At 42.9% G+C, this 24,113-nt stretch overlaps 1 protein-coding gene across 6 annotated transcripts in view; it reads right to left on the bottom strand.

The window, feature by feature from the left end:
• Nucleotides 1-24,113, bottom strand: part of pleca (plectin a) — a 144,364-nt gene that overhangs the window by 8,772 nt on the left and 111,479 nt on the right. For all 6 annotated transcript variants that reach the window (XM_076301717.1, XM_076301711.1, XM_076301714.1 and 3 more), the window contains exons 7-32: nucleotides 21,141-21,256; nucleotides 20,593-20,699; nucleotides 18,818-18,937; nucleotides 18,421-18,516; nucleotides 17,887-18,014; nucleotides 16,540-16,633; nucleotides 16,087-16,241; nucleotides 15,713-15,833; nucleotides 14,891-15,118; nucleotides 14,234-14,311; nucleotides 13,597-13,758; nucleotides 13,260-13,364; nucleotides 12,900-12,995; nucleotides 12,619-12,744; nucleotides 11,944-12,096; nucleotides 10,908-11,062; nucleotides 10,460-10,586; nucleotides 9,852-10,035; nucleotides 8,775-8,932; nucleotides 8,374-8,552; nucleotides 7,527-7,665; nucleotides 6,996-7,352; nucleotides 6,762-6,845; nucleotides 6,314-6,418; nucleotides 6,033-6,131; nucleotides 809-4,162 (exon numbers count right to left, since the gene is read on the bottom strand). In XM_076301717.1, coding sequence (XP_076157832.1) covers nucleotides 809-4,162; nucleotides 6,033-6,131; nucleotides 6,314-6,418; nucleotides 6,762-6,845; nucleotides 6,996-7,352; nucleotides 7,527-7,665; nucleotides 8,374-8,552; nucleotides 8,775-8,932; nucleotides 9,852-10,035; nucleotides 10,460-10,586; nucleotides 10,908-11,062; nucleotides 11,944-12,096; nucleotides 12,619-12,744; nucleotides 12,900-12,995; nucleotides 13,260-13,364; nucleotides 13,597-13,758; nucleotides 14,234-14,311; nucleotides 14,891-15,118; nucleotides 15,713-15,833; nucleotides 16,087-16,241; nucleotides 16,540-16,633; nucleotides 17,887-18,014; nucleotides 18,421-18,516; nucleotides 18,818-18,937; nucleotides 20,593-20,699; nucleotides 21,141-21,256 — 6,826 coding nt within the window. The remainder of the gene's footprint in view (nucleotides 1-808; nucleotides 4,163-6,032; nucleotides 6,132-6,313; nucleotides 6,419-6,761; nucleotides 6,846-6,995; nucleotides 7,353-7,526; nucleotides 7,666-8,373; nucleotides 8,553-8,774; nucleotides 8,933-9,851; nucleotides 10,036-10,459; nucleotides 10,587-10,907; nucleotides 11,063-11,943; nucleotides 12,097-12,618; nucleotides 12,745-12,899; nucleotides 12,996-13,259; nucleotides 13,365-13,596; nucleotides 13,759-14,233; nucleotides 14,312-14,890; nucleotides 15,119-15,712; nucleotides 15,834-16,086; nucleotides 16,242-16,539; nucleotides 16,634-17,886; nucleotides 18,015-18,420; nucleotides 18,517-18,817; nucleotides 18,938-20,592; nucleotides 20,700-21,140; nucleotides 21,257-24,113) is intronic.

Here is a 24,113-nt window from a genome sequence, read left to right on the forward strand (position 1 = left end):
ATTTCACATTCATTAATGCATGTGCTCAATTAGGTAACGGAATAGCTTATCTGAAAATACTGACATGGCCAATTAAGTTTCAAACATGCTCATTGAAGATGCAGTGAGAATCTCAAGATGCATGTCCATTCAATACAAATCAGGCATGTATCAAACACTTAGCCTATTAGCTTTCAGCAATTCTCCTGTCATTACAAACATGCTTGAAAAAAAGGTTCTTTATTTCACAAAACAGACAACAATTAGACAGACAAGGCACTGGTGAAATATTACTGTGATTGATTGCTACTCTATGACTTTTTTGGTTGAAATTTTTAAAATAATATCAACACTTCCAATAACTTGTGGACAATTTCTTGAATATGAGGAAAATCCGTATATAATCATTTAGTAGGCAACTTATTTAAATTATTTAAATCCTAAGAGGAATTAGACTCTCCTAGATGTCAAATTCAAAATGACGAATACACCACCTATATGTCACAAGTAAATAAAACTGTGATCAAAGTGTTCAAAATACACCTCAGAAATTCATGTACAAATCTTGGGTGAAAGCTCACAAAATGGACTTGCAGAAGACCATGAAACTCGAGTGTCCCTAAAAGTCAGTCAAGATATTGTATTCTTTGAAATGGAATGACAATAATATATGAGGACATTCATGAAATTGCTGGCTCTGTTAAATTATGTTGGCTGTCAGCAATTTACATGTAGTGTTATCTTATAATACTGTTAGTTATTTCTTTCTAGGTGTCATTAACACCTAGGCTTGTCAGAGTTGGAGGTTAGAGATAACTGTAAACAATACCTCTTTTGACTTATTTTGTACATCAGCGACCTCTTTTTTCAATTTTTCTTTTTCTTTCTCAAGTTTCTCTATAGCTTTGCGGAGGTCCTCTGCCTCCTTACTGCTTTGGAGTCTCTGCACTTCAAGCTTTTCAACAACAGTGACTTTCTCTGAGGTTTGCTTCTCAGTGTTCTGTAGGCGAATGCGGATCTCGTCTGCCTGATTTTTGTACTTGTTGGCCTCCTCCTCAGCTTTGGCCTGGGCTTGGCTGAGCTGTGACACCTGCTGCTTCAGTTTCTCTGCCTCAGCTGTGGCCTCACGTTGACTTTTCCGCTCCACTTCCAGAGACTTCTGGAAACCTTTAGCCTCCTCCTCCAATCTCTGCTGCATCTGGTTTTTGTCCTGAAGGAGTTTCTGAGCTTCCTTTTGTGCCTTATCTTTTGCTTTCTGGAGCTTCTCGGCTTCTTCCTTGAGTGTTGTGGCTTCCTGGATGGCCTGCATTTTTTCCTGGAGCATTTTGTCCGCCAGCTCCCTCTGCTGGGCGAGGTCAGCCTCTGCAGCCTCTCGCAGTCTGGCTGCTTCTTGAGCCTCGACACTGAGCCTTGCAGCTTCCTCTGCTAGCTTCTTCATGTTCTCAGCCTCCTCTTCTAGTAGTTTCTGTGTGCTCTCTTTGTCTTTCTTGTGGAGACGTTTGTTTTCCTCTTCAATTTTGAGCTTTAATTTGACTAACTCCTCCATCTGAATCTTAACTTTGGAGAGTTCCTCTTCCACCAGGGCCTTCTGTTTCATAGCATCACCGACTTCATCCTTTAGCCTCTGTAGCTCTCCATCCAGTACAGATTTTTGCTTATCTGTTTCATCTAGTTGAACTTTAACCTTTGTGAGTTCTTGCTCAACCTGAGACTTCTGTTTGAGGGTTTTCTCAGCCAGTTGCTTGTGCTTGGCCATCTCAGCGTCAGCTTGCTGTTTTTGTTTGAGGGCGGCTGCTTCAGCTTCGGCTCTCTTTGCAGCTTCCTCCTGAGCTTCTTTCCTCTGCTTCTCTGCATCCTCCTGGGCCTTGGTCTGCTTGGCTGCTTCTGCCTCAGCCGCTTGCTTCTGACGCTCAGCATCTTCTGCCTTTTGCCGTAAGAGAGCAGCCTCTTTCTCTGCATTTTCTTTGGCTTTTGCCGCATCCTTAGCCAGCTTCTTGGCATTCTCAAACTCCTCCTTAAGCTTAGCCTGAGCTGCACTGTCCTCTTTCTGTTGTACCAGGATATCTTGGGCCTGCTTTTCAGCAGTAGAGCATTTCAGGGCAGCTTCTTTGGCCGCTACAATCTGTTTCTCCGCCTCTTTGTCGGCTTTCTCCTTCTGCTTGTTGGCTTCAGCAGCTTTCTGCTTGAGGCGCTCAACCTCTTCCTGAGCTACCTTGCGTTGTCTTGCAGCCTCCTCCTCCGCTGCTTTGATCTTCTTCACCTTCTCTTCTGCCTCTTTCCTCTTCTTCTCCTCTTCTTGAGCGAGCTTTCTGAATTTCTCAGCCTCCTCCTCTGCCTTGGTTTTGCTCTTCTGGGTCTCATCTGCAATGCCTTTGAGTTTGTTCAGCTCCTTCTCAAGGTCAGTCTTTCCTATTGAGGCCTTCTCAAAGTTGAGTTTGAGGATGCGTATTTCCTCCTCCACGACTTTTCTGTGTGTCTCTGTTTCCTCAACAATTTTCTTCTGTCGCTCCAGCTCTGTATCTGAGGCTTTCTTCAGCTGGTTCATTTTCTCATCAATATCCTGCTTATGCTGAGCTGCTTGGTCTTCAAGCTGTTTCCTCTGATATGCCTCTTCTTCAGCTTTCCTTTTGAGACGTTCATTTTCAGCCTCTTTTTCCTTGAGTGCTATCTCGGCTTCAGTTTTAAGCCTTGTGGCCTCATTTATTGCGGCCAGCTTTTCTTTCAGGATCTTCTCTGCTTCTGCTCTCTGTCGAGCTGCTTCATCCTCAGCGACTTGTCTTTGTCTCTTGGCCTCCTCTGCCACTGTTCTCAGCTTAGATGCTTCTTCAGCCAGTGTCCTCATTTTGGCAGCCTCAGATTCAATCAACTGTTTGCTCTTTTCCGTGGTGGACATGGACTCTTTCTCTGCTGCAGACTTGGCCTGGAGGAGAATGTCCATTTCAGCTCTAACTTTGGCCAGTTCCTCTTCCAGCTGTTTCCTCTGTTTTTCAGCAGCGCTGGCCTCGTTCTTCAGCCTCTGGAGTTCGCCGTCCAGCAGGGTCCTCTGTTGTGCCGCATGGTCAAAGTCAGCTCTGAGGCGGATTAGCTCTTGCTCGGCAGAGAGCTTCTGTTGAGCGGTGTCATCTGCAAGCTTTCTCTGCTTCTCCAGCTCTTTCTCTGCCATTTCCTTCTGCTTCAGTGCAGCTTCTTCCGCTTTGCCTCTCTTCTTAGCCTCACGCTCTGCCACCTCTTTCTGTTTCTCAGCATCCTGCTGGGCAAGGCTCTTCTTCTGTGCCTCCTCCTCAGCCTGAAGCCTCAGTCTCAGGGCCTCATTGGCCTTCTGCCTCCATTTTTCCAGCTCTGATTCTGCCTCTTCTCTGGCTTTGGATGCCTCTGCTTGCTGCCTCTTGAGACCTTCCGCTTCCTCCTGCAACTGGAGGACCGCGTCCTGCTTTTGTTTGAGGGACTCCTCCAGCTTGGACGTTTTCTCGACCAAAGACAGACGCTTGCTCTGGAGTTCTGCCGCTGCGCTTTTTACAGCAACTTCCTCAACGACCTTGATCTGGCGCTGCTTTTCTATCTCTGCCTGTTTGAGGCACCGCTCAGCTTCCTCAGCCTGGAGCTTGTATTTCTCCAAGTCCTCCAGAGCTTTCTGTTTCTGCTTGGCTGCCTCCTTCTCAGCCTCGGCTTTCTTCTTCAGCTCGTCCTCTGCCTTGCGTTTCCGTTGCGTCTCTTCTGTCACCTGAGCGCGGAGTTTCTCAGCCTCCTCCTGTGCTGCTTTCCTCAGCCTGTCTGCCTCAGCGGCCTTGTCTCTCAGCTGCTGAAGCTCAGCTTCGGCCGTGGACTTCTGCGTTACAGTGGTCTCAAGCTGTAGCCGGATTATGCGAATCTCCTCTTCGACTTTGATGCGACTCTGAAAGGCCTCCTCCACCTGCTGTGCCTTGGTTTTGATCTCTTGCTCGGACAGGCTCTTGAGTTGGTGCAACTCTTGCTGGATGTTCTGCTTCTGCTTCTCGGCGTCCACAGACACCACCTCCCTCTTGCTGACCTCCGATTTCATTTTGAGCTTGAGCTCCTCGGCCTCTTTCTCGGCCTTGGCGATGGCTTTGGCGTGAGTCTCGGCTAACTGCCTCTGTTTGTCTAACTCTGCCTGCATCTCTGCCATCTTTTTCTTCTCCTCTGCTTTTATCTTTTCAGCGGTTTTCTGTATTAGTGGAAGTAGACAGCATTGGGGGGTGGGAGGGAATAATAACATGGTTAAGGGGTTACAGGGTTAATTATGCAATTTTATCTTGGGTTACATTAAATGGTACAGGGAGATACATGGAAAAAAGTAAAAAGACATGTACAAAAACACTGGTTGTTACTTTGTACATTTCCAATTAAAACATCTTAGTTACACTGAAGAGAAATAGTTAACAATGAGTATTAAAGAGAGTATTAAGCATTTGTTGAGAACATCATTGTACACTTTCTTGGATATATGGCACACAGAATGACACAACACTTCACTGAACAACACAATAGTGAATTTGGGATCTGGGATGACTACAAGCAGCTAAGATTGCTGACTAAAGAAAGTTTCACTGACAACAACATGGTCTGCTCCTACATCGGACTGCAATCGCTGTTCTGAATTCTAATGTGTAGCTCATAACTCATTCATGAGGGAGGAGTTATTTAGCGTAACTAAAGTGTGCAGAGATTATCAGCATAAGCTTCAGCAGAGGCAGAGAGAAAAGGGGATGAATAACTGTAGTTTGCATAGCTAGTTTGAATGGGTCAAACTAACTGAGCAGCCATTTTGTGTTTGGATCATGCCTCATTTCAAAAAAGCACAGCTTAGTGATGCAGCATGACAAGCAGGAGATATGAAGAATGTTTAACGATGAAAGAGCGAATGAATGAACAAAGGAATTAATGAATATGTTATACTCAGATGACAAACTTGACATGATGAATGTCAATGACCTCTCACTGCAAGTTTTAACTGATACTTGGCAAGGTAGTTGAGATTTGCAAGTATGTTATCGACAACTCTAAAGTTTGTCCTTACACTGATGTAAAAGGCGAAAGCACATGACAATGAAATGAAATGAGAAGTAATGCAAGAATTTAAAGGTAAAGATGATGAGTTAAATACCTGGTTATTGTGCGGATATTTTACCTCTTTAGTGCCCAAACATGACAAACATTCATCATGATAAAGCACTGGCAAGCAGTTTAGAGAAGCAAACAAACAAACATAATTTAAAAAGGTTAGAAAAGAAAGGGCAGAAAGAAAAAACAGTGCTCATTTGTAACAGAACAGTGAGACAGGGTGCAAGTCAGCCTGAAGCATAGACTGGGAGAGTCCAAGCCCAGAAGAGAGTCAAACAGACAGGTTCCAGGGGGATGCTGTTTATTACAGTAAGTCTGTCAAAAGGGAGTGTCCATTCTATTCCCACAAAATTGACAAAGCACATGGTGTTTCCCTGACGAGGGTGAGCATGCACAACATGTCTTTTGGGAAAATGGAGACAGTGAAGTTACTTCAGGCTGAGAAGGGATAGTGAGTGATAAGGGAGGGGGATCACTGTATTCTCCCACTTAAGGCCCTTGGCAGCTAAGGGGGGCAAGACAGCTATACATAGAGGATGGCAGACCACTGGTTGATGGGGATGTGCTGCACCACTAACATTCTGGGGTCTCCATAATCATAAGTTAACAACCTCACCTTTTTCATCTAATCTATTTAAAGAAGAAATCAACTTGCAAACTAAACTCAACATCAACTGTGAACTGAACTAAACTCATGTAAAGTAAACGTAAGGCTCACTCTGTGTACCAGATAAAGGGAGATATTTGCTTCTAAACTTTTACACTAAGTCACTGAGTGGCATGACCTATTGGTTGGTTCCATCCATGTTCGATTCAGTGTGCATACATTCTGGGTCCAACTCATATACAATGGTATAAAATAGTCTGTATGGTTCTACATACATGACAATATTACTATGTGTTAGTGATGATTTGAGTGGAGGAGCAGTGTTCCTCTTGCTCCTGCTGAGTTGAGCATGGTAGGCGCAACTTACCTCCTCGTCCTCTAGGCGGCGCTGTGTGTCCGTGATGAAGATGATGTACTGGCTCATGAGTGTGAGCAGCTCGCTGTAGCGAGTTCTCAGATTGACATACTTCAGGAGAGAGAAGTCAGCGATGAACAATATATACAAATATGCAATTTAACAAACAAAAAATAATAATGAACAATTAATAAAATCAATATACTGCTTAAAATGTCTTAAGTTCTGAAAGATCAGATGGTTTGATTTCATCAGACACACTAGGAATTAAATAAACAGTCTCCTTCACCTACCTCTTGAATAATGTTGTCGGACACTGACTCCATTTTGGATTTCTTGGCGGGAGAGGCCAGTGGCTCTCCCAGGGCTTTGTATGTGACCAGCTGAAGCTCATAGTCCTATTGGGAGATAAAGTTAGTCATTCTTCTCTAGCCATGGAGGCTAAGAGGGCTGGTGCTTATACCATCTTTCTGTGATGCTCAGCGGATAAGAATCATAGACTGCCCCCTGGATAATAACCAACAGCCTTCCCCGAAGTCAGTACCCATTTACAGCTGGGTGGACTGACACAGAGCAGATAAAGTGCTTTGTTCAAGAAAACAATTTCAAGTCACTTAAAGTGATTCTGACCAGTGACTTTTCAGTTGCCAGCCATTACACCACTTAGGTACTGCGAGATAAAGTCAAGCAATCTACAAAGGACTCTGGCTTATTAGAGATAAAAGGGGGAAGCTCACTTACCTTCACTGCATCGATGTAAGACTTCGCATATTTCTGACACTCGTCCACTTTATCTTTGTTTTGCTCAATCTCCTGCAAGAGTTTCTGTAAAAAAAGTGAGTTTTCGAGTCAGAGCATTGTGAAAAGCTCCCAAACTTTATTTTCTTTATTTACTGCTTTACCAAAATTGAATGAAAAAGGAGAAAAAAGAAAAGGAAAAAAAAAACTTTAAGACTGTACACTCTCCTTGCATACCTTCTCCTGAGCGAGTTGGTCCTTGAGCGTTTTGCTGCCACTGATGGGTGCAGCGCAGCTCTTCTCCTGTCTCTGTTTGGCGTCAGCTGACCAGTTGATGAGCCAGTCGTAGCTGTCTCTGTACAGCTTCATCTGTCGTCCCAAGTTGTCCAGCTCGCGTTGGCGCAGGTCGATCTGGGCCAACACGGCCTGCCATCGCTCCTGCAAGTTGCAGACGAGCGTGCGGTAGTGCTCGAGCTCTGCGTCGCGTTCGCTGTGGACCATCCGCATGCGGTCGTGCACTGCTACGGCCTTCTGGAGCTCCCGGTCCAAGCACTCGAAGGTGGCCTGCTCTTCCTCCGCATCCGCACGCAGTTTCTGTGTAGATAGTAGAGTTTTACATTAACAGATTATTGATATTTGAACAGTCAATAATATTATACCCCTACCTTCCATAAATAAATATTTGATTAGTCACAGAGTGTACATTTAGTTTTGAATTTTTGGTGATTAAGATTTTTTACAATTATTTTTACTTGTGGGTGTCTGTACCTTGAGCTGGTCGAGGTGAGCCTTCACTTCTTTCTCCTCTGCAGGAACCTTGTTGACGTTACGCAGCTCGCCTTCAAACTGCTTGAGTGCATCCTCAGCTTCCTGTGTGCTACGGATCACCACGTCGATGGTCTTCAACCTGAATGATTGGGGGGAAATTATAGGATACCCTTTAAATGCCTATAAATATACTACTGTAGTTAACCAATCTAGGGAAATAGATTGGGTGAACTAATTAATAAGCATAATATATTATGTATTTTATGGGGTAATTTTGCTTTCTCTGAATATTTCTTTCCCACACAAGGTTGCTTTCAAGATGATTTTGATCTTTTGAGAGATGATTTTGTTTTACTCCAACTTTACCAGTGGTGCCAATAAATGTGGAGGGTGCTGTATTTGGTTTGGTGACTGGCCATGATGCTGAAATGCCTAACAGAGGTTGTGTGTGGCACACACTGTACTCTATGTGATGTCTGTGGAGATTCCCAACAGTAAGGAGAAGTAAGTGAGAAGTAAGTGAGAAGTAAGTGAGCCAAAAGCTACTAGTGAATAATTGGGAAGAACTGATGCAGCGAACAGTCATCGCCCCTGTGCACTGTGATCTGGACGACAGGAGGTGGGATACTGAGCTTTGTCAGTGGGTGTGAAATACCAGGACATGTAGGGCATCTCTAGAATAAGGAAGTGGGGTGAATGACAGCTGTCAATCATCCCCATGGGCTCCTCCCATGAAATGGCTTCAGAGACATTTCATATTGATATGTAAAATATTAAGTAGCTGAACATATAAATAATATAAGAACAAAGTATATTTTCAAGTTCTTTGTACTGAGTGGGCGCTTACTTGTCCATGTAGACGGAGGACAGGCTGTGGACGTGCTCCATCTTCTTGAGGGTGATGTCCAGCTCGGAGCTCAGCATAGGCATGGAGCCGGAGGCCTGAGGGGACGCCAGCACACTCTGCGTCTGAGTGGCCACCTTATCCAGATCTTTCTTTATGCTCTCCAGCTCGATCTGCACTTGCTGATGGACACACACACACACACACACATACACAGAAAGTTAGGAGGTTTAACTACAACTAACAAAATTCACAGAAATAGATTCAATAGCTGTTGATCTTACTAAATGCATTAGTCAATGGGTTGCTCTGAGTTTGTAACATAAATGTGTTTGCTTTTGAAACTAAACAATACAGCTAGAAAGTGATACAAATATTTCTAGTGATTTTATTTTGTGTTTCACCTTCTGGTCAGTGGTCCTCTGGGCACAGGCCTTGAGGGGCTCCTTGTCCACCTGGTGTCTGAGGCGGTTAACGGTGCGAGTCTCACAGTTCTCCAGTCTCAGACGCAGGTCTCGGATCTGGGTCATATACGTCTTACACAGAGATTCATCCTGCTCACCTGTAAACACACACACACGTACACACACAGAGGTGGCGTTACAGGGTTGACTAGGAAGCGATAGACACACACAAACAAACACAGTTTAGATACACCAACAAGCGAAATGCTGTATAATAGGACTACAAGTGAAGTGATCTATAAAAGCACCAGGAAAACTGGTAACATACTGTATCTAGAGAACTTATGTTGTACACACCAGCTCTTATGCGAGTATCACATAACAATAAAACACACACAAAGACACACACACACAGTAAACACACACAGCAGCGCTTTTAGTAACAGGTGATATTGAACAGCAGAGATAACAGTTGGTCCCACTTTATATTAAGTATTCTTAAAGCAGTACAAGTCATTAATGCTAAGCACTGATATTCTATACTAAGCATTAGTGAGAACTCTTTATATGAAATGGACCTGGCATTTATTAGATATTCTTAGCAGAAAGCCACACCAAAACGTCACACAGCACAGCACTCATGGAGCTTTACCAGAGAGTGTTTCTGCTTCGGTGGGGACATATCCTGCAATGTCATTACAACAGTTAGCCTAGCACCTCATCCTCATCACATTTCTGAATAATACATAGGCTATATGATGCTGTATGAATCATACATAAGCTATATGATGCTGTATGAATCATACACAGGCTATATGATGCTGTATGAATCATACATAGGCTATATGATGCTAAAATTAATCCTATGTAGGCTATATGATGCTGTATGAATCCTATAGGCTATACGATGCTGTATGAATCCTTTATAGGCTATATGATGCTGTATGAATCCTATATCGGCTATAATATGCTATATGAATCCTATATAGGCTATATGATGCTGTATAAATCCTATATAGGCTATATGATGCTGTCTGTAAGACAAAATCAGTGATGTACTCTGTGGTAGTGGCCCACCTTGCTCCACAGACTGCAGGAGGACGTCGTAGTGCTGCTTGGCCGACTGGAAGCCATTCTCAGCCTGCAGACGGTCATCAGCGCCGAACAGCTCAGAGTCCTGGCTGTCCTTCATGAAGTTCTGGTAGTGCAGCTCCAGGTTCCTCAGGGCCAGGTTGTACTCCTCCACCTTCAGCGTCTTAAACTGGACCAGGGGAGAACAGACACAGAAATGAGTTATGGAGAAAAAGAAAATAGTTAATATCACAGAAATCAAACAACGGTAGGCAGTACAACACTTGGGGAATAACATGAAAACACCTTTAACAATCTTATTTTAGTGTTGCAGGAGAAGTGGATCAACCACACTCCACTGGTTTGGTAAATAGTCTGTTTATTCTCGGAAGTTCATTGAGGGTAGTCCTCATTTTCAGTGATGCTGAGATAATGTGTAACGCTAGCTGTGCTGTGAATAAACCTCTTTCCTGACACTTAATGAGTGATAGACACTAGCACTGGTCTCCTTGCTAGCACCCCCTGCTCCCAATCTCAGGTGCCTCAAGTTTGTGGGTAAGAGCCCAGGCCGGTGTGGGACTGAACGCCGGACACTGCGGGTCACAAATGTTTACCATGAGGAAGTTCCAGGAGTTGATGAGCTGGATGTCCCTCGTGAGGTACTGCCAGGACAGGAGGCTCTTCATGTCCACGTGAAGCCTCTGCCAGAGCACAAACAGCTTCTTCAGACCGCCGTCCAACCTAGAAACATGACATTCATTTATTCAGTGAAGGTGAGATGCACATTTCATTGCAACAATTCGGTACAAAACACTCCATAGTGTCGGTATATCACTGTCCTCTTTTCTTTAAGTCTGATCCAGGGAAAACAGAAAAGTAAATAATGATGATTAATTATTTAATGTTAATGTTTTTTTTGTTTCCTATGCTGACCAGATACAACAAAAAAGAAAAATCAATTGTATGTGTGTGTGTTTTAGCATCTCTCTGTGTGTGTCATATTAAAACATTAGAGAAGTGTTTTTATGGAATCTAACGAGAGGTCAAAGGTTAAACACTCACTCATTGACGCTGTCCACCGCCTCCTTATTGGTTGGGGGGACAACAAAGCAGACGGAGGGCATGGTGGCTTCGCCTCCTTTGGGGTTCTTCACCTTCCACTTGGAGGGCTCGGTGTTGTTCAGCAGCGTACAGTCATCGCCCCTGTGCACTGTGATCTGGACGACAGGATGCTCACAGTTAGACCGATGGCACTGAATATGGTTTTCTTTTCTACACCTTTTTTGAATAAATCTGTTAGTTTGAATAATTTGCAGCTGTTTTTGAGAAAGGAGCCTCTGAGGAGTCTCAGAGTCCCTGCGCACTGTGATCTGAACGCCATGTAATTCATGGTAAGAGGGGTCGAACAGAATATATATATTTTTTTGTGGGTTTGAGGTAGGAACAGGTCACAGTTTATCAAGTATAGAGAGTATGGTAATTGCAACCTGGTAATTGGGATAGGGATTGGGATTTGTTTGAACTTGCAACTGTTGGCACTGTTGGCACAGTGAGGAAATGTAATATGTGTATTTATCTTGGTTTGGTGGTTTCCAAATTTCACATGACACCACAAATGAACTGTGAAATGCAACCATTGATCTGTCTGTATAACCACGAGAGAATCAGTCTGTCAGTCGTGTCAAGATAGGCTAGACTGATGTCATGGCTTAGCTCTCCCCTCATCACAAGACAAGTAAAAACGGGCCTGCAAATAGTAAAAAAAAAAGATAATCTGGAGACTGAGTGTCAGGATGTTCCTGCTCTGTGCTCTGGGCACTGGGCACTTGAATTCAGCTCAGCTCCATGGACTTTGTGGGCATGATTGCAGTGAACAATCAACACAGTGTGCTGTGTACAAACAAACAGTTTCCAGAAAGAAAAAAAAACACATTGGGATCAAAATGAGATACAAATAGGCTACAAATAATAATGACACAAAGGGTACACAAAAAAAGGACACAACAAACAAGCAAAAAACACACAGACAAACAAGCCAGAAATAAACAATCCAACAGCAAATGACACATTAAGAGGGTTTCTAACATCTCCGCCTCACCTCCATCTGTTTGAAGTCGCACACGGCCTGCACGGGCTGCTTGGCCTTGACCGAGTTGGCAGGGTTACGTGGTTTCAGCTGGACGACGGTCTTGGCCCGTCTGTTGAGGCCGTCCAGGTGAGTCTTAAACTCATTTAGCTGCTCCTTTTCATCCTGCTCAAAAACACAGGACTCGATGAGGAATGGACGGCTTAGACGTTACGTGTTAGCTGAAAGCTTTTCCCACTCTAGGGGAAATGTATCTTCTAATATTTGATAGCTATGAATTTATCATCTTCTGCAACATCTCTCTTGTGATACTTGTGGACGATTAATGTTTACTGGAACAAGTTAACAGCACACATTCTAAAGTTAAAAGTAACAAAATCATGGCAAATCTTCATACAGTACCGGAAATCCAAAAAGCTACTCTTTAAAATGATGACACTACACACGGCCTAGTGTAAAGTTACAGATGGGCTACACCAGGCCTGCAACTGAAGTGTTCCGTTCTGGAACGCTGGTCTAATGTTTTCCTAATGTCACGTCTGGTGTAGCCAGTTCCATTGATTATAGTGGAAGCTGATTGTTGCAGCTCATGCTCAGTGAACGGAGCGCATCAGTTATGTGCCCGGTGTAGCTTGCCTGTTACAATGACATCCGTCCGGCATGGGGTGCTTAACGTGTCTCACTCACCGCTGAGTCCTGCAGCAGGTCCTCCAGCCTTGTCACGGTGATGGCGCGGTCACACACGTACTTCCTCTTCATCGTGTCGTTGATCTTCTTCATCTGGTCCTGGGCATCTTTCACGTCATTGAAGAACTGCAATGGTGAACAGAGGGAGGGATACAACATGGCTCAGCTCACTAGCAAGACTTTATCTCTCTTAACAGTTTTACTCACTCCGATGCAAAAACATAGGCGTTTATGTGTGTGTGTGTGTGTGTGTGTGTGTGTGTGTGTGTGTGTGTGTGTACCTGGAAGTAGGCAGTGTTTTCTTTTAGGTGTGTCTCGATACAGCAGCACAGCTGGAGGATCCAGCTCCACTGGGTCTGTAGGGCTGCAGTGAAGGCCTGAGAGAAGGAAAGAGAAATAGAGGGAGGGAGGGAGGGAGAGAGAAAGAAAGAGAAATATAGACAGAGGGAGAGAGAGAAAAGAGTTAAGAGAAAAGGCAAGACAGAAGGAAAAGTGGGGTGTATATGATAGAGGAAGAAATATTTATCAAAGGTCAAGCTGCCAAATCTGTTTCCAAATCTGTATCCAAAACACAACGAATGACACATTCATTTTTTTTTTTAGCTGAAGTCTTGGCTCGACTGCCTCTCTCTGCGTCCTACCTCGATGGTTTTCCTGCCAGGGTGGCCTTCCTTCAGCAGTTTGTCTCCTGTGGCCTGAACAGTGTTCACCTTCTTCTCCCTATGTTCCAGCTCACGCATCAGACCCTAACACACAAAATGACCTTACATTACTACACAATACTACGCAAACATCCCATGACTTTTACACATTACTACACAATACTACGCAAACATCCCATAATGTCACCACATGTTACTCAGCGTTTTTTTTTTTTCAAACTAAAAATAATTTCATGACTGGTCTTTGATAATTGTAAATTATTGTAAAATATTGTGCTTTGAGAGGTTGAATGTTGAGAGGAAACAGTTCTCGTACTGAGTAGTTGTCCTTCTTGGTGGTCATGTTGGTGTTGCGGTCGCTCCAGTCGTAGTTGACCTCCTCTTCCTCTTTCTCGTTGAGCCACATCAGCTCTTTGGTGGCGGCGGTCACAAAGGCGTGAAGCTGATCCAGACTGCGCAGGCGTGTTTTGCTGGAGTTCTGGAGGAGACAAGACACCTTGAGAATTACTACCATGTCAGGAGAAGTCTCTGTCCATAGATGTTATCACAACTTTTGACTTTTGGTGTCTGTCCTGAAGTGGATTTAAAGTGAAAGTGTCAATGGCTTGAGTTTGGTTACATCCATCTTAGATGATAACCTGTTTTCATGCATGTAAGAAAAGTGTAATTGTTCAAAGACTACAGTATACTGTACTTAATCTACCTTCCACTCCACATACAGTAAGTCTTTAAGATTCGTTCAGTTGCTTTCTTTTTGGTATAAGGTGATCTCTGTATGATCACTTAATGCGTAGTGAAGCTAAACTCAAGGCACAGTGAAGCTGAACTTAAAGTAACTTGAAGGGAACATCTCCAATATTCATCATTCATCATCCAGTTTTCTGTTTGGTGGTGATGGTCAGTACATGACCACTATATGCATACAATATAAGAGTGTTACTGTGGGCACATACCAGGAGCTTTGCATACTGCAGGTCCAGTTTCCCCAGATAGTCTCTGTAGGCTCCCTTACTAACAGGGGTTAGCTGACTCTGAGGGGAGAGGAATCAGATATACTTCATGTTTAAGATGAAAACATACATACACATTACTGCATAACAGTACTAACATGGGGCCTACTTTGACCAGAATCACTCTTGTAATTTAGCTGTAGCACATACCGTAATAAAATAATATGTTGTACTTTGCATGTATAGACACATTTTTAACATTTTTCTAATTACACGTTGATGGATACTATTGCAGGACCTTTGTAATACCCAATGTTGCTTCTGTCTGTTGTGACTTTATTTAGTATAGCTGAAGCTGTATGAAACTCTAACATATGAAACTCCGTGTAGATTTTGGTTCTTCTGTGTCAAGTTGATATTCTGCTAAACTAAACCAAGGTTGCTTTTCTTTGGCCTGTCGAGTTATACAGGAAAGATCAAGGTTTATGTTCAGACTGAGCCTTTTAAACACCTTGAGATGGATTCTTATATTAAAACTGAATTTAATTGAATTGATATGCAGCTGACATGTACATTTACATTTATTAATTTAGCAGATGCTTTTATCTAAAGCGACTTTCATAAAAAACCTCTCATTCTCTCTCTCTCTCTCTCTCTCACCTCGTCAGCCCTGGCGCGGTCGATCTTGGACTTGAAGTCCTCGACGGACTGGTGCAGGCCGCGGTGGCTGCCCAGCTGAGACTCCACGGAGGGCAGGTCGGCGCCCCATTCGGCCCCGTCGATCCTCCGCTGGTTCTCCTCCACCCAGGCCAGCAGGTCCTGGATGTAGCGCAGCGTCACCTCGTCCAGCTCCGGACGCACGCGCGACGACTGCTGCTGCATGGACACCTGAGACAGGGCAGAGGAGGACGTTGCTAATGTTTGGAATGAAATGGACAGATAAAGGAGTACCGTCACACCGGTGTGACGGGAATGTTGGGAAATTAACATTCTAAAGAATATCTGGGTTCATTGAATTCAACATAGAATTTTAGAACCTTCAATTGTTGCGGAACTTAGAATGTTCAAAAACCTACACCTTTAAGGGTTAACAAAATTCTACTAACTTTTGTCTGATGTAGTATTCTTGTGCATGTCATTGTAGTGTTGCATTTTCTGTCAATGTCAATGGTGTTGAAAAATGCTACTAACATGTATATTCCACATCTTAATTTCATGATAAACTGAAACGTCAGGCTTTTGTGTCTTTCTTCACAAGGAGGACTGAATTCTTTGTTTTGTGATATATGTGATATTGTGAAATATGATACCAGAGTATATTAACCGTATATCTAACTTTTATAAAACATATGAATATGATGCCATACTGTATAATTCACAGAAACGCACAAATATCATGTTTCATGTAAATGAGTAAATAATATAAGTACACACAACATCTTCATACAGTTAGCACAATATAAAACTCTTCAGCATGGTCACCTGAGACATGGGCACATGTGCCACCTGTGTCATTGGCACTTGGGTGAGGGTCACACCAGACTTCAGACGAAGGTTGTACTCGCTGCGCAGGTTCACCAGGCGCTCGTGAAGTCGGTACACCCTGAGGATCAGACCAGGAATATGAATGAGGGACTGGTGCAGAAAAAAAAATGACATTATGAAGGCAATGCTTGATGAACATGTATTACTGTTTCTTACAGAGAATAACACAATTGGTTAAATGCATTTTCTGCTGTGCAATATTGGAATGGCACAAGAATGCAAAACTAAAACATGTGATTTGATGTGGGGAAGGTGTGCGATGCTTCATGGTTGGTAAGTAGCAGGGCCCTCTGGGTGTCCAGTCTTCTTACCTTCTGTACATTTGTTCAGCTTGTAAGTGGCGTCCATCTTTGAGCTGCTGGACATCGTTGAACAGGAGTCGGATCATGCCCTCTGCTTTGTCCAGATCGGCCTCGACCTCACCGGTGTGCTGGGCTGGCTTACCTGCGTTCATCATGCGCACGTCCTACAGAACATGCATACATGCACACATGCCATACAGATTTGAGTAAGTACAGAGAGCCACAGGAATTCAATAGACAGAAAAAATATCAAAATAACTGATCAAAAGTTAGTCAAATTGCTAATTGATATAGAAATATACTTATTCCTTCTTTTCTTCATTTTCCACATACAGTATTCATTAATTCATTCATTCATACATAAACAATCATTCATTCATTCACGCATCCACTCACACATTCATCCATCCATTTGTTCATTCGTTCATTCATTCATTCACCCACTCATGACTGGATGCTCACCGTTTGCAGCAGGGTCTCCACCTGGTTGAGTTGCTCCTCACAGACGCCAGACTCCATCTGCACTTTACTGACGATCCTCTGGAGGCGCTCCATCCTGCAAAAAACAAACCAACGTCAGTCACACACACCAACGTCAGTCAAACACACCAACGTCAGACACACACACCAACGTCAGTCAAACACACCAACGTCAGACACACACACCAACGTCAGTCAAACACACCAACGTCAGACACACACACCATCATCTAACACACAAACCAGTACCAGACACAACACAGACACACCATCTCTAATCTAATCTAAATCAGCGCAACCATAAAGATAACAGTCACAATATTACTGGAGATGTCAACATGCACAATCATCTTTTTTGTTTTTTAAAAAAGAAAAAAAGATAGCAGATAGCAGCAGCAGTCCAACAGTAAGAGTGAGAGGACAGACACTCACGGCCTCCTCTGGCGAAGCAGGTATCTTAAGCCATGACTGTCTCCATAGAAAGCCATACTGCTAGGAGGGTCTGAAGCAACAGTGCTTTGAAACTGAGCTGAACTAAGCAGAGATGGGTTTTCCCTCTACACTAGTAAAACCCCAGTACAGTCTCAGTATCACTGTCTGCTAGCTCCAAACTGGCCTCCCCTGCCCTGCCCACACATACACACACACACACACACACACACACACACACACACACAGTCTTGTGACAGAAGGCTGATACCATCTGTTGATGACAAATTACTTGGAGACGGACTTTAATAACAAAAACAAAACATGAAAAAAAGTAAAAATGAATGGGCCAACTACAAGCTGACCGCATTTGTTAAATACCGGATTTCAACTGACACCAAGCAGTTGAAATTCAAGCAATATCTTAATAATAATGGTCAAGAAAACCTTGGGATATGTCTCAAAAATTGCTGATGTACTGTATGATCATTGTGTGCAATCAAGTGAATAAGTAATAACATTTTTATAAAACTTAAACATCAGATGCCAGCTGCCATCCAGCTATATTTCTGGTTGTAAATAACACGACACAACAAGTCTTATTTGCATCTCTATGGCATTGCTAACATCATAGCAACCTCTTCTACGACTGAAACTTCAGTCAGACTTCAATACATTTCTCTACTATTTTCTCCACTATATCTCCCCTGTGCAGGTAAACTAAAAAAACCCTCTTCCAACAGTCCATCATCTATATGCTCATGTTTTTGGCATCAATGTTAAATATTTTCAAGGTGAAGAAGTTATGATAAAGAATAATTTATATGAATTTGAGACATTCCTTTCTACTGTGAATGTAATGTGATGTGAGAATACATTCACATTGTCCACGCGCATTACCTTTCAAACTCGGTTCTCAGCAGGCGTTCCCTCTCCAGAATGGCGACGTGCAGCCGACCCCATTCCTTCTCCACGTCAAATGGGTGGTAATTGGAGGGAACTTTGATCTGACCTGCCTGAACAGCACCCTACAAACACAAAGAACACCACGATCACCACCTCATTACCAAGCCACTGAATTCATGTCATAAAGTTAGATTGGATGACAAGATAAATAAAGGTAAATGTGACTGATATATAGCAGAAAATGTGACTGATATATAGCAGAAATTATCCTAAGCCAAACAAAGTCGGGACTCGAACCCGGGCGATCCGCTTGTAAGGCAGTGATGCTGCCGCTTCTCCAAATGGTAATAAAAAGTAAAAGTTGTGCTTATAAAATGAAGCAGAAAAAGTGGCAGTGGTTGTCAGTTGTGTATATAACCAAAACTCTTCTAAGCTTCTTAGTGACAGGAGTGCACAGAAAAATTGAGATGGCACGTGTGATATTGCAAGATTTATCAACATTGTACCTTAATATTTATTCATGTTTACCTCAAAGGATCTGAAGATTTGTTTGGAGCGGTTCTTGTCAGCCTCCTTCGCTGGCAGCTCAGTCTCTTTAAACTTGAGGAACTGACGCCAGAGAACCTGTGAAGACATCATGGAGCCCTCAGTATTCTGTCATGGTGCCAAACACCTTCATTTGTAAGTCTATGCTTGAATGCCAAAAGCCTTCGGTTTCCAGTCTAAGGCTTGAGTAGACTTGTAAGTCACGGCTGAAAAATGTTGTCACATTAACCACCTACAGTACGATCAACCCATTTCAAATCATAATCCAGATTAGATATTTTATTTTCAGAGAATGTCACTTAGTGTTTACGAGTGTTCACAAGTATCACTCTACAGCCGATATTGATAATTGCATAATGAAACGGCTAACAAATCTCACGTCTATCTCGTCGTAGCTGGTGGGGAACTTCCTCTCCTCGAACACGATGATGTGGTGTCTCATCCACTGCAGCAGCATGGTGACCAGCTCATAGTACTCCTGCCAGCGCAGCTCCAGCTCCTGAGGCAACACAGCAATATCATCTTTACAGCAACTCATGTACAGCATTTATATCATCAGCCTTTAGTTAATCATAAAGTTAAAGTTGACTGTATTAAGCAGACGCTTTTATCCGACAATATTTTATGCTACACAGACTCGCACCAGTGGCTTCAGGAATCGATCCGGGGCCGACCAATTGGTCCAAGTGAAACTTTTCATGTCAACTAATCATGCCAAGTCATTTGTTATCATGACACTTCAGCACATCCAGCTGCTATCAAAACAGGAATGAATCAACTTGTAAATCAAGTTTACAGCAATTCACTGTAAACAGTAGTTGAGTCCTTGTCATAACATTGGCATAATCATGTCATGTCATTCGTCATTACGACACAGTATTTCAAAACAGGAATCTTGCATATACAGCAAATAGTATGTCAAATCCTTCCTAAAGGTGCTCTAAGCGATGCTGAGTAACGTCACTTCTGTTGACTTTCAAACAAAACAGAGCTAGTTCGCTACTTCCTCCCCCTCCCTCCCGTGCTGCTCCCGTGCAATTGAAATCTCCTAAACGCGCATCTCGTCTGTGATTTGCTGGAACAGTTTGTTATGTTTTTATGGGCTAAGTTTGCCCAGGTTGTTTTTGTTGCCGTTTTTGGAGCCTGAGCTGTCCACAGAGATCACATTTTTTTACAGTGTATTCAGGACATAGACAGCTACTGGTTAGCTAGGTGATGCTTGCAGTAAGTGCCTAAAAAACGTGTGGCATCGCTTAGAGCAGTGGTTTTTAAATATATATATTTTAAATATACCTATTACTATGTAACCTGACCCTAGCCAGATGAATTTCGTTCCGCTTAGCTCCGCCTAGCTTCACTCACATCCATCTGGGACCTCTTCCATTGAGAGTGATTTCTGCAACCGACTTTATGGTTCAGCCAATCAGGACGCAGGGCGGGAGTTTCATAGATGTGACATAGTGGAGAAGCGACCGTGAGACTGTTATCAGCGTCACGGGTTGCCTTCGATGTGAGTGGTTGAAGTAGCACGTCAATAGATGACGGACAAGTGGCTTATTCAATCATATGCAAGCATTTTTTGATTAGGCCCAGCCTTCTGAAGCAACACTTCAATGGATTGGTCCCAGATGGATGAGTGGAGCTAGGCGGAGCGAAATGGTGGTATTTGGGGGGCCTTGTCGTGGAAAAGTTTGGGAACCCCTGGCTTAGAGCACCTTTAATGACATAATCATATTAGTACTTTCTATCATGACACTTCAGTAGTCCCATATATGTGATATTATTACTTTTGCTTTTTTTTTGTTATTAATTATTTTTTATTTTTAAATGATTTTACCTTGTGCGTTTTATGTTTTCTTTTTATTATGATCTTTACCTTTTGAACTATTCTTTGACTATACTGCCCTATCTATGCTTTTATTTGTTATTACTGTTTGCTTTTGTTTATGTAAATATAAATAAACTTGACTTGACTTGACTTGACTTGATATTGTGTTATCAGTTATCAGTAATTGTCATGATGGCTCTCCTAATGTTAGATGCTGCAACTAATAAACTATGGAAAAGTCAAAATCCATACTTTATTACAGGTTATATATCTACACATAATCCACCATGAAAATGTCTCACTGTTTATTATCTTATCAGACTCACGTTGGCTTTGACGCCATCTTGGACATCGGGTACTCTGGGCATGACATCATAAACAGAGGAAACATAGGTGATAATGGACTTCTCATCAGGATGGGGAACGTCCACATCTAGGCAATGTAGGGTGGAGAGAGGTTAGCTATGCAGAGCTTAGGAAAAAGGAAAAAACGACTACTACTACTGCTATTACCAGTACTTCTACTATCACTTTATTAAAGGCAATCATTTTAAAAAATCACTTTATTTCCACTGTACTTTCTACTTGCACTTTGGACTTAATGACACTTCCAGAATTTTACTGCAAGCTGTGCTTCACCAACATCATCTATGCTAAAAATGAACAATAAACGCCCAACAATTAAATAATATTGCTGAAAAATGTAATTGTGGTTTTAAAGTACTGACAATAAAATACTTTAAAGAGGACTTTAACCTGAATCTATCAAGTAGAGGGAAAGACTGCCAAGTAAATAAAATCCAAGACTGGATTATAATTGAAGTGATACACATGTCCAAACAGACAAATTGGATGTGGCGACTGGTTTTATTACCTTCGGGATCAAGCAGACGGGTGACGCCCAGCTCACGCTCTGCCACGCTGAACGCCTGCTCCAGATTCTCCAGGTTGGTCTGTCGGTAAACTTTTCCCATGTCAATCAAACCTGGCCTGGAGGGACAAAGCCGGACAGACAAAATTAAAGGGTTTCAGTATACCAGTAACCTCAACGTTTTTTAATGGTTGATTAGTGGTTTGAAGGTAAGCCATTACTAGCTTGCACACTGAATCGCTAGTAACCTGGGGTGGGTAGGAAAAACAGTCAGGTACCTTGAAACAATTCTCCTCTTTAAATGACCATACATGTATCTGTGGATTGCTCTTACAAGTAAGACTGAAATACACACATAGTGTAAGGTCTGCTTGACAGGGACAACCGGCACTCCCCTATCCCACCCATAATGTTACTATATTGCAAATGTACATACTGTAATTATTCCCTTTACAGTACATGCCATATTCTACTGCTCTTCATTCCATTCTTAGTGTTCTGCTTTGTATTCTTTTATGTTTTTCATTCTTAATTCTTATGTTAAGTGTATTAAGTGAGTGTTGTACTTGAAAGCAAAGATTAATAGAGTCAAATTCCTTGTTTGTTTACACAAACCTGGCCAATAAAGCTGATTTTGATTCTGATAAGAACATATAATAAAAACTATATCTTGTCTCTTTTGAAATCCATCCAAACAGGGCTATAAAAATGAAGGTCAGGTAATCACTGGGTGCTTCCTCGTAGATCATAAATCTGAGCCTGCCAGCTGTAAAGGTCAGCTATCAGAGTGTGCAGGTGAGGAAGTTGCCTGGCCATGATTGACATGCCTTTCAGGAGGCCGACCCTGGGGAATGTAACAAGGCAAGCAAAAACAAGAGACTCGCCCATTCCTGCCTCTCCTTGAGTGCAGAGACTGCCGTACATCCCCTGCCCTAAGTATATACAAATCCAATCTTTCATGAGCAGATGCTGCCAAGAATGCAGTTTCAGCTCCAGTGGCGTGCACATACATGCTCTACATTTACATATTAAATTGTTCAGAAGGAGCTCTCCAGCTTCAGCAGCAACACAAACGGCAAAGCACATTTTCTACAAATGAGCATAATGACACCTAAATGCCGTCGCCACTATGATGTAGTGATAGGCAGTTTCAGTTACTGTTAGTGAGTTTGTAATGTTTTGCTCTTAAATTAATGATTTGGAATGATTTTCTTTTAGAACTAGTGGCCAATTATTTTTTTCTAACAAGTCCACAGTAACCAACTTTTTTACGAGACTAGAGAAAAAATGGAACATTCCTCTTGTGTCATGGTAGTATCCCTGTCTCCCATTCTTGTTCTAACAAATCCACAGCGTCACAGAACATGAGATGCAGGATACTGTTTCTTGAACAGATAGACAGAAACATCCATACACTGCCTGCACTCTTCTGACTTGGTAGTATCCCTGTTGGCTCGCCATGGGGGCCTCTTCAAAGTAGCACGCCTGTCTGTAGGACAGCCTGTCCCGAGGGATGGAAGGATGGTGGTGTGATGCATCGCCCATCACCTGCTCCCCACTCTGGGAGCTGCGGCTTAGGGATCTCCTGCTCATCGAGCTCCTGCTCACGGACATCTGGCTCAGAGTCTCGCTTGCCGAGTCGTAAGAGCTTTCGTTGGGCAGGTCATCACAGAGCATCACCACCCGGTCCTCGAGGTCGCTGACCGAGCCGTGAGCGCTGCTCGAGGCCGAGCTGCCACGCCGCTTCTTGCGGTGGAATTTCTTCTTCAGGCTCCACATGGTTATTCGTGATGACAAGAGAGTTATCCTCCTTTAGGTTCAGACTTGTCTACTGCTTTAAGCAATTCAGACTCAAGACGATAGCTCTCGTTTTCCATGAAAAGCTAGAATACAGGCATCACAACTCCCTTCATGTGCACATGGTTTTCATAGTGCCTGCACACACACAGCAATAAAGCAAGTCTTCACAGAAAATTCTTTTATGTGATCAATTCCTGATCAAATACTTCATATTTTATGTCAAAACATCCCCAGTGCAGTCTTATCCATGCTCGGTTCCTTGCAGCCAGATCGTTTTCCCTTCAGAGTTTTCAGAGTCCAGGAGTGAACTCCTCTCCCCTCTCTGGGTCGATCCTGAAGTAAAGAGTTTTTATTCGCTCTCGGATACCTGCTCTTAGCATAGCTGAACTCTTGCAGGTACATGCTGCAAATTAAAAGATTCGCCTGCAGGGTTGGTATCCTTGAACTCTTTCTTCCCCACCTCCACCAGAGTCAGGTTTCACTTCATATCTATAATCCCTCCCTGCTCTTTCTCTCTCTATTTTTACTCAATTGTGTGGTGGGCGTGTTTGGACTTTTGTCTTTCATTGGATACCTTTCATAGGGTTACGTATCGCACATTACCTACTGTATTGTACTGAGGAAAGCTTAACCCAGGGCCAGCTGTTGCTCAGACATTTACTGATGCTTCTCATTTTAAATTAAGAGAGATTAGCTGCTGTATTCTCTTTTGTGTGTAACAGTATGTTAGTATCTGACAGACTTAAGTAATGAGGATTACAGCAACTGTGCGAGGTGCAGCTTACCTGTGTGGGTGGGCTTATTGGCATCGGTGCATGATAAGTGTAGTATCTGATAAGTTACCATATCTTACCCTTTATGTGGTGGGGCTCACCTGTGTGTGTGTGTATGATGTGTGTATGTACATGTATGTGGTTGGGGGTGGTGTGTGTGTGTGTGTGTGTGTGTGTGTGTGTGTGTGTGTGTGGGGGGGGGGGGGTTAAATGTTAATTCTAATGCTGTAAGACGTATTGCATAAACACGTCTGCCAAATGAATACATACAAATTTAAATGTGTGCGTGTGTGTGTGTGCCTGCTGTGTTTCACCTGTGGTTGTGTATGTGTGTATGATATGTGTGTACTATACTGAGCTACAGTATTTCACCTGTGTTTGGTGTGTATGTGTTCAGCCCGGC

Source organism: Alosa pseudoharengus, unplaced genomic scaffold (genome assembly GCF_046254945.1).
Source record: "Alosa pseudoharengus isolate Yale_2024_CS ecotype anadromous, Long Island Sound unplaced genomic scaffold, YU_APseudo_1.1 YU_APseudo_1.1_scf_23, whole genome shotgun sequence".
In the NCBI taxonomy this organism is placed as follows: Eukaryota; Metazoa; Chordata; class Actinopteri; order Clupeiformes; family Clupeidae; genus Alosa; species Alosa pseudoharengus.